This window comes from Coregonus lavaretus (assembly GCF_964263955.1).
Source record: "Coregonus lavaretus genome assembly, contig: HAP1_SCAFFOLD_1879, whole genome shotgun sequence".
Taxonomy (NCBI): domain Eukaryota; kingdom Metazoa; phylum Chordata; class Actinopteri; order Salmoniformes; family Salmonidae; genus Coregonus; species Coregonus lavaretus.
The window spans coordinates 17,672-27,974 of NW_028165949.1; the positions used below are offsets into that span (position 1 = coordinate 17,672).

Genomic DNA, 10,303 nt, shown 5'->3' on the forward strand with positions numbered 1-10,303 from the left:
ACATCTTTTTACATTTCCTCCAGAGGGTGCATGTGTTGCCGTGCAATGTTAGGGTAAAATCCCTACCCACGTCAAGCAAACAACCTCAAGCACAAGGCAATGGACTGAGTCTACTTTCCAACCCCAGGCAGCATCACAACATCACCCTTAAAGTACCGCAAATCATCAGAGAGATAGGATCTTCATTTTCCTGCGGATGAGGTGCATGAACTGTTTCCAGTCCACTTTATGAATATTTACTTAGAAAAGGACTGTTTTACTTCTGTTACAGTGAAGGTGAATCAATCTCTATTTTTTTACATTTGTGTATAACTATCATGGTTCATGAGAGACCATAACAGATTTCAACATTTCATCAATGCCAGTTTATGTGCCAAAACATTGACAGTTTCCCTGTCTTCTTTATTTGTTACAACAGCCTCATTTTGTACCACTCCCATTATCCCCAATTACTATGGTAAATAGCTTACATTTCAGTGTGAAAGCTAACAGCAAGCAAACCGTGCCAAGCTTTGTATTTCTATGCTCACTGTTCTGCATGAATGTCAACAGGGTGTTGCCAGTGGTCAGTTCCCTGTTGAACATTGCCTAATGCTTCTTTTTATGTGCACTGCAATTTTGTACCAGTAGGGGGTGGTGTGTCAGTAATCTGACCATTGACGTGAGAGGAGGGTCCTGCAGTGCTGCTGCTGCTTCTGCTGCTGAGCGAGTGTGATGAATGGATGTTGCAGCTTATATGTAAATTCTCCACATTGGCGGACGTTGGGGATTCATGTAAATGTACAGAGAATTTAATGTGCATATATGATATGGATGGAAATTATTTTACCAAATACAAGCACAAGATAATCTGATGGGAGAGTCTTTCTTTACATTTAGTCATTTAGCCAACACTCTTGTCCAGAGCGACTTACAGTAGTGAGTGCATACATGTTCATAGTTTTTTCTTTACTATGTCTTCACTTTTGAACCTTTATGGGTGTGGATGTGCATATAGTAAATGTTGACTGATGCTACTGTTCAAGGTGTAGGCCTGTGGGTCAGTCCCGAACGTTTCTGAATCTGCCTGAATATCTTGAATAACTTACAGAAGACATTCAGAGACATAATTTCCAGATCCCTTTTAATTCAACAACAAAGAATAAATCAGCTCAGTGACACAATACACATTTGTAAGAATCCCAAACTTTAAGTAGAGACGTCAGGCTCAGAATTGGAACCGATGCTTCTAAGCCCAGTGACATTGGAGATCCAAGGGAAGTAGCGTGACACACGTGTGTAGATGCCATACTTCCCTTCCTTGGCGCACTCCTCGCCCCAGCTCACGATGCCTGTGAGGAACCAGGTGTCCCGGTACTGGGTAGCATGGGGACCGCCACTGTCCCCCTGGCATGAATCCTTCTGCTCATTGATGTAACCGGCACAGAACATGAAGCGGGACACCCGTTCTGCGCTGCTGCCCTTGCACTCGGTCCGGTCCACATAAGGCACCTCCACCTTCTGCAGTATGGAGGACTCTGGGCCCTGGAAGCGCATCCTGCCCCAGCCGCTGACCACAGAGCTGGAGGCCTCCCTCAGCAGCGTCTCAGTGAAGTCCTTGGGCCCCAGGCAGATGGGGAGGCTGTAGTCAGAGAGGAGTACGGGCGTGCGGAGCTTCAGCAGGGCTATGTCGTGGTTGTACAGGCTTGTCTTGGCGTCGTATCGCGGGTGTATGTGGTACTCAGCCACAGCGTGGTCATGCTCCCTCCCCTCTTGGACCTGCATGTTGTGCTCACCTGCAGAGAGACATTGTGATCAGATAAACATTCTTTTGAATGAAGGAAGCACAAATACGAAAACAGGCAGTCACTCCTACTTGGGTTGACTCACCCACTCTGATGAAAAATAATCCAATGAAGTCCTCTTTCAGGCAGTGGGCAGCGGTGATGACCCACATCTCACTGAGGAGGGAGCCACCACAGAAGCTCTGCCTGGTCAGCTTGCTCATCAGGGCCACCTGGCAGTGTTCCAGAGGTTAGCACAGACAACAGCAGTCTAAACACATTGACTGGAGGGGCTTAATTACACTCACACACACACACACACGACTGTCCTACCTGCCAGGGGATCTCCCCATGTTTCACTGTATTTCCCCCAACGATGCGATTGTTGTCGGATGTCTCTTCCCGGATGGTGGGTAGTGTTGGGGAGAAGACCCAGGAGGGCAAGTCCCCCAGCACTGAGGAAGAGTGGCTGCTGCTGGTGCTGCTGATACGGTGGGGGGTTGTGGTGGTGGCATTGACCACACGAGAATCTAAGGTGTTGTTCACAGAGGTCTCCAGTGCCTCAGTGATGTTGATGGCGTTGTCGTAGGAGTGCTGAGTTTGATCAACATTTACGGCTGTGATGATCGACCGAGAGGACAGGGTTGAGCTTACAGCCTTGCCAAGATGACCACAAGGGAATAGTCCTGGCAAACACAGGTTGAAAATAGAAGATAGATTATGTAAATAAATGTAAAGGAAACATTATATTTTATATGCAGGATTAATCAGCACCTTCTGGTTCACAAGTGGTCTTGTCTGGAGCCAGTTTATACCCCGTGGCACAGTCACACACTGCATGCTGGCCGTTCAGCACACAGAAGTGGGAGCAGCCACCGTTGTTGATGTCACACTGCTTAGCCATCTCTGAGTAGGGAGAATCCATGAGAACAGTGGGTTAGGAGACTAGTTGACTTCAAACAATTTGGGGAAATTAAAGAGGTTAACATGTAAGCTACTATAAGGTAAACAAATGCAATGAAATCTTCAGGTAAAGCAGGAATATCTGCAAATCCAATCAAATGACAAGTGGATAAAAAGACAGTCAACGTTACTGTATTTGATTAGATTTTAAACAGAATAAAGGGACCACATTGCTCACCTATCTCACAGTTTTTCCCATTGAATTGAGGTGGACACCAGCATACATAAGCACTCATGGCGTCTTTACACTTCCCCCCATTCTGGCATGGGTTGGACTCACACTGGTCCCCGTCTGGAGGGGCACATAGACAAAGACTTGACTACAGATACATTATATAGATTATACCAATCTGCTGATAATATAACACTACTATGTCTACAGAATATCCACATTTTTAATAATTAATGCTTACCAAGGTAATTCACCCAAAAATCCATCTAAATAAAAAGAAAAAAAAAAAATTATTGATGCTGTCTATCACCTGACATGGCAGAGCCAATGGGCAGATGGACTTCATGTGGGGTTGTAGAGGATGCTACCTACTGTTTTCTCCATGTCCTCAAACACTTCTCTCGCCTCCTCCAGATTGCAGCGCTCCTCGATACACTCCCTCTCCAGGTTGTCCCTCTTCAGCTCCTCGAAGGCCCCCGTGTTGTAGCGTTTCTGCCTCCTCAGGAGGTTGTCTGCAGACTGCCTGGACAGAAAGACTGAGGCTGGGGAGGAAAGGAGGACAGAGATGGGGGGTCACTAAATGAACAATTGAGTTTAAATGAATTCCCCTTATAAGGGAAAGGTGAACATCTTTTTTGATCTCATTCAGGTTGGCGAAGCATATGACGTTTACCATGAAGAAGAAAATATGATAATTGACATAAAGAAAACGTCTCTGACTCTTCTCATGCTCTCATCCTGTATCTGTACCCTGAAGTTTATACAATGTGACACTGCATTTGACTGACAACTGAACTGGAAGAAGCAGGGGCATCATGCACCCAAAAATCTGAGGGGGCACAAAGTACTTGAGGATGGCTAGGGGGGAGTCCGGAGGGGGGCTAGGGCCCCCGTCAGGAAGTTGAAAACTTTTTCTAACACCTGAAACAGTTTTTTCCTAAAATCTAGAGCCATAATCATTATGCTTAATTCTATTAAAAAAGATATGCTTATTTTTCTGCATATCTAAGCATACCTCTTGAGCTGTCTGTATCCTACTGACTGGTGGTTCTTTTTTTAAAGAAACTAATTACACTATATATACAATGTGGACAACCCTGTATGTGGACAACCCTTAAAATTAGTGGATTCGGCTATTTTAGACAAACATTGGCAGTAGAATGGCCTTACTGAAGAGCTCAGTGACTTTCAATGTGGTACTGTCATAGGATGCCACCTTTCCAACAAATCAGTTTGTCAAATGTCTGCCCTGCTAGAGCTGCCCTGGTCAACTGTAAGTGCTGTTATTGTGAAGTGAAAATGTCTTGGAGCAACAACGGCTCAGCAACAAAGTGGTAGGCCACACAAGCTCACAGAACGGGACCACAGAGTGTTGAAGCGCGTAGCGCATAAAAATCGTCTGTCCTCGGTTGCAACACTCACTACCGAGTTCCAAACTGCCTCTGGAAGCAATAACTGTTAGTCGGGAGCTTCATGAAATTGATTTCCATGGCCGAGCAGCCACACACAAGCCTAAGATCACCATGCGCAATGCCAAGCGTTGGCTGGAGTGGTGTAAAGCTTGCCGCCATTGGACTCTGGAGCAGTGGAAACGCGTTCTCTGGAGTGATGAATCACACTTCACCATCTGGCAGTCCGACGGATGAATCTGGGTTTGGCGGATGCCAGGAGAACGCTACCAGCCCGAATGCATTGTGCCAACTTTAAAGTTTGGTGGAGGAGGAATAATGGTCTGGGGCTGTTTTTCATGGTTTGGGCTAGGCCCCTTAGTTCCAGTGAAGGGAAATCTTAAAGCTACACCATACAATGATATTCTAGATGATTCTGTGCTTACAATTTTGTGGCAACAGTTTGGGGAAGGCCCTTTCCTGTTTCAGCATGACGATGCCCTTGAGCACAAAGCGAGGTCCATACAGAAATGGTTTGTCGAAATTGGTGTGGAATAACTTGACTGGCCTGCATAGGGCCCTGACCTCGACACCATCAAACACCTTTGGGATGATTTGGAATGCCAAGTGCGAGCCAGGCCTAATCGCCCAACATCAGTGCCCGACCTCACTAATGGTCTTGTGGCTGAATGGAATCAAATCCACGCAGCAATGTTCCAACATCTAGTGGAACGCCTTCCCAGAAGAGTGGAGGCTGTTATAGCAGCAAAGGGAGACCAACTCCATATTAATGCCCATGATTTTGGAATGAGATGTTTGATGAGCAGGTGTCCACATACTTTTGGTCATGTAATGTATGATTCTCTGTATCTCTGCTAACGTCTGGGTAAAAGATTGAAAGGAATGAGAGTACATTTAGTAATTGCTTGCTTTTACTTTCTAAAGTCTACCAACCTTATCAGCAGGCATGCCAGCTAAGATAGTTAGACGAGCTAGCTACTCTGACTTGATTGATAGCCTGAAATGGCTTCTTGGTAGCTAGTTATGAGGTTAGGAGATTGGGAATCTATCTGGGCTAGCTAAAACCAACTTCATAAAATTGCTAGATGGCTAGTAGTATAACAGAGAAACAACAACAACAAAATGTAGCTATAAATTACAATAATTATATACACTACCGTTCAAAAGTTTGGGGTCACTTAGGAATTTCCTTGTTTTTCGAAAGAAAAGCAATTATTTTGTCCATTAAAATAACATCAAATTGATCAGAAATACAGTGTAGACATTGTTAATGTTGTAAATGGCTATTGTAGCTGGAAACGGCTGATTTTAATGGAATATCTACATAGGCGTACAGAGGCCCGTTATCAGCAACCATCAGTCTTGTGTTCCAATGGCACGTTGTGTTTGCTAATACAAGTTTATCATTTTAAAAGGCTAATTGATCATTAGAAAACCCTTTTGCAATTATGTTAGCACAGCTGAAAACTGTTGTGCTGATTAAAGAAGCAATAAAACTGGCCTTCTAGAGACTAGTTGAGTATCTGGAGCATCAGCAATTGTGGGTTCGATTACAGGCTCAAAATGGCCAGAAACAAATAACTTTCTTCTGAAACTCATCAGTCTAATCTGGTTCTGAGAAATTAAGGCTATTCTATGTGTGAAATTGCCAAGAAACTGAAGATCTCGTACAACGCTGTGTACTACTCCCTTCACAGAACAGCGCAAACTGGCTCTAACCAGAATAGAAAGAGGAGTGGGAGGCCCCGGTGCACAACTGAGCAAGAGGACAAATACATTAGAGTGTCTAGTTTGAGAAACAGGCACCTCACAGGTCCTCAACTGGCAGCTTCATTAAATAGTACCCGCAAAACACCAGTCTCAACGTCAAACAGTGAAGAGGCGACTCCGGGATGCTGACCTTCTAGGCAGAGTTTCAAAGAAAAAGCCATATTGCAGACTGACCAATAAAAATAAAAGATGGGCAGTCTGAGATATGGCTTCTCTTTGCAACTCTGCCTAGAAGGTCAGCATCCCGGAGTCGCCTCTTCACTGTTGACGTTGAGAACACAGGACTGATGGTTGCTGATAATGGGCATCTGTACGCCTATGTAGATATTCCATAAAAAATCTGCTGTTTCCAGCTACAATATCCATTTACAACATTAACAATGTCTACACTGTATTTCGGATCAATTTGATGTTATTTTAATGGACAAAAAAATTGCTTTTCTTTCAAAAACAAGGACATTTCTAAGTGACCCCAAACTTTTGAACGGTAGTGTATATTTTTAAACAGGACAAAGCTGAGGGGGAACATGCCCCTGTGCCCCCTATGGGCATGAGGTATCTGGGAAGGAATTGTGCCAGTTTACTGAAATCATATTAAACCCATAGTTTGGGTTCATGTGAAGCAGATATACCAGAAAATGTTGAGCAAATAATATGTGAATCAAACATTACATTTGTACAGTATTTATATACTATCATAAAGAATGATAAAGAAGCACTTAGGAAAAACATAGAGGATACTGTTTGTTGATATCAATTTTTTGTTAAATGTGTGAAGCCTACCTCCAGAAGTGAACCAGTTTTCCACCATTAATACAACAGTTATGACAAATAAACAAACCCTTGCCATCTTGTTGCTCTAGGTAGTTATTCCTTTTGATATCCCACCAAACAGAAAAGACCAAAAAGGAATGAACAAACAGACTGTAAACTCCAAAGTACAGGAGACTATTTGCACATGACCACCTGGGTAAGCGAATCTCTCTCTCTCTCTCTCTCTCTCTCTCTCTCTCTCTCTCTCTCTCTCTCTCTCTCTCTCTTCTCTCTCTCTCTCTCTCTCTCTCTCTCTCTCTCTCTCTCTCTCTCTCTCTCTCTCTCTCTCTCTCTCTCTCTCTCTCTCTCTCTCTCTCTCTCTCTCTCTCTCTCTCTCTCTCTCTCTCTCTCTCTCTCTCTCTCTCTCTCTCTCTCTCTCTCTCACTCACTCTCTCTCACTCTTCCTCTCTGTGAGTCTGTACAAAATTCCTCTTCAAGTTTTTTACAGTTAATGTGGCTTGAGTTAAAACCTAACTATTATTATTAAATATATTTGTCTATATATTTTGCTGATTTAAATGTAATTGTTCATAAATGTTTACTAATTTAATACAAATGTTGTCCAAACTTGGGCAACACAACAAATATTGACAGTTGCTGCCTGACTTTTGTCAACCCTGTGTTTGAAGTACAAGACCGCTGAATAGTGGTTCTTTAACCATAAGGTTATTTCCACGCTTGATAAAGGTTAAAAATGCCTGTTGTAAATTCTAGTCTGTGTCACAAAAACAATGATTGTGTATCCAAATGAGGGCGAGGTGGGTATGTCAGTATAGCGCTAAGTGGCATAGTATTTGCATAGCTGGCAAAGCTGATGAAGTTCTGTCTCACTAATTATGTGTATTTTCCTATATCTGGCTGTCCTGCTGTTTTCCCCATCTGACCTTTAGTGACCTTTGGAGGATAAGGGAATGAACAGGGCACTAGGCCTCTAAAACAGGTCACACGTAAGGTCACAATGTGAGCGTGATACTACCAGCATCACAGGCAGTGTGAAGGCATCAGGACAAAACATAGGACATGAAAACTATTTGGAATATTTATAAAATGTACAACAAAAGCATTAGGCCTACTTATTGAATTACAATGTCCTTAACCATTATATCGTTTTACACAGCTAACAGAATGTACGATTTATCACAGACAATGCTGTCATCTCCCCATGGACATTGACAGTACCTGTATTCAAGCAATGATGATACACTTGTTCACACATTAATAACTGTAGCTTAGAAATGACAATGACCGAGTTGATGTGCAGGGTACGAGTGTCACGAATTCCTCCGAGGCTGCCTCCTCTCCTTGTTTGGTCAGGCTTCGGCGTTCGTCATCACCGGCCTTCTAGCCACTGTCACTCCTCATCTCATCATTCCATTTGTTTAGTCTTGTTGATTACACAAACCTGGTTCATAGTCCCTCATCAGTACCTGTATAAGTATTCCCTCTGCCCCCTTGTCTTTGTGTGTGATTGTTTATTGTGGAGAGTACTGAAGCTCGGTGGATCTCCTTGTATTTTGTATCGCCGGGATATTTCCCATGTGCCTTGTATTTTCCAGTAGCGCCTGTTTTGTGCACTGGAGTGTTTTGACACGTTACTGCGTAACTCTGTGGTTTGCGGAATAAAGCCTGTTATTCTGTGATTTACCCTCCTGCGCCTGACTCCTTCAACATCATGTCATCACAACGAGGTAATTGAGGTAGATATGTACATACAGTATGCTGTGGGTAGGGATAAAGTGACTAGGCAACAGGACCAGCAGCATATGTGATGAGTCAAAAGAGTTATCAGAAACGGTCCATGCAGATAGTTCGGGTAGCTATAGGTTAACTATTTAACTAACTATTTAGCAGTCTTATGGCTTGAGGGTAGAAGCTTCTCAGGGTCCTGTTGGTTCCAGACTTGGTGCATTGGTACCCATGCCAAATCTTTTCAGCCTCCTGAGGGGGAAGAGGCGTTGTCGTGCCCTCTTCACAACTGTGTTGATGTGTGTGGACCATGATAATACCTTAGTGATGAGGACATCGAGGAACTTGAAGCTCTCGACCTGCTCCACTACAGCCCTGTCGATGTAGATGTGGGCGTGCTCGGCCCTCCGTTTCTTGTAGTTCACGATCAGCTCCTTTGTCTTGCTGATGATGAGGTTGTTGTCCTGGCACCACACTGCCAGGTCTCTGACCTCCTCCCTGTAGGCTGTCTCATTGTCGTCGGTGATCAGGCCTACCACCGTTGTGTCGTCTGCTAACTTAATGATGGTGTTGGAGTCATGTGCGGCCACGCAGACGTGGGTGAACAGGGAGTACAGGAGGGGACTAAGCACACACCCCTGAGGGGCCCCCGTGTTGAGGGTCAGCGTGGAGGATGTGTTGTTGCCATGAACCATGACCAACCTTTCAAAGCATTTCATGGCTACAGATGTGAGTGCTACGGGGCGATAATAATTTAGACAGGTTACCTTAGCCAGCTGGTCAGTGCATTTTGTATGACTAAATAACATTATTGTATCGATAGGAGTGGGGAAAAAAGGTGATTGTGGTTGTTAATTGATAAGCACACCAAAGTCGGCATTAACAATAAGTAACAAAATAAAGATGGTACTTCTAAAAGCCTATTTCACACCATGGCCTGCTGAATTTGCAAGATAACTTTTCTTTCATTTTGATTTCGGTACCAATGAAATAGTGGCACTGACTCGCCCGTGGATTGCTGTTTCAGCATTGTCTCAATGAAGAGTTTGGCGTTCGATTAGCTGTCTGCGACATGCAAGTGCAGTTACAAGCCTGCTAGAGTTAGCACAGGAGGATGAGCAATATACAGATGAAGTTTGAGCTGGAATGCGAAGCTATCTGAAGCTGGTTAGCTTCAGAAAACCCTGAGTAGATTTAGCTTGCTTCATAGGATACCCCTCTGGTATGACAGCAACCCATGCGTTGGTTTTGTTTACCTAGCCACTGTTTCAAATGGTAACGTTTTAGCATTTGTACCACAAATCCAATGCAAGTCAATGGTACCTACAGTATATTAGCATTTTCACTGTCCAAATCATCCTAAAGTATCTAAAAAGGTATTGTGTAACTCAATGATGTTACTTATAGATGACTTGGGGGGGGGGGGGGGGGGGGGGGGGGATCACCTAATAGCAGGAACAGCACCATCTAGTGGTCAGAAGCTGGTAATATCAGGATGTAGAATGGGACATAAACCCAACAACTTCAATGGCATATTTCTCTAAACAGGGGAAAACACCCTATCACCAAATTCACTGAAAATATATTGCATAGGATGAAGAAACAATACTCCGAGCCGCAGCACCATACTACCTGTCAAACATACAGAACTGATACTATTTACTCATTGTTGGGGTGGGATTGACGTGGTGTGTGGGTGGTCCTTGGATGGCTTTTGACCACTTCTT

The 10,303-nt window shown here is 43.9% G+C and overlaps 1 protein-coding gene across 1 annotated transcript; it reads right to left on the bottom strand.

The window, feature by feature from the left end:
- Positions 1 to 1,106: 1,106 nt before the first annotated feature.
- Positions 1,107 to 7,014, bottom strand: f9b (coagulation factor IXb). Its single transcript, XM_084190458.1, has 8 exons — positions 6,861 to 7,014; positions 3,271 to 3,440; positions 3,140 to 3,164; positions 2,905 to 3,018; positions 2,538 to 2,669; positions 2,097 to 2,449; positions 1,870 to 1,996; positions 1,107 to 1,775 (listed from the first exon to the last, which is right to left on the bottom strand). Exons 1-8 carry the CDS (start codon positions 6,925 to 6,927, stop codon positions 1,189 to 1,191), a joined length of 1,575 nt encoding a protein of 524 aa, XP_084046584.1. The 5' UTR covers positions 6,928 to 7,014; the 3' UTR covers positions 1,107 to 1,188.
- Between the last annotated feature and the right edge of the window lie 3,289 nt (positions 7,015 to 10,303).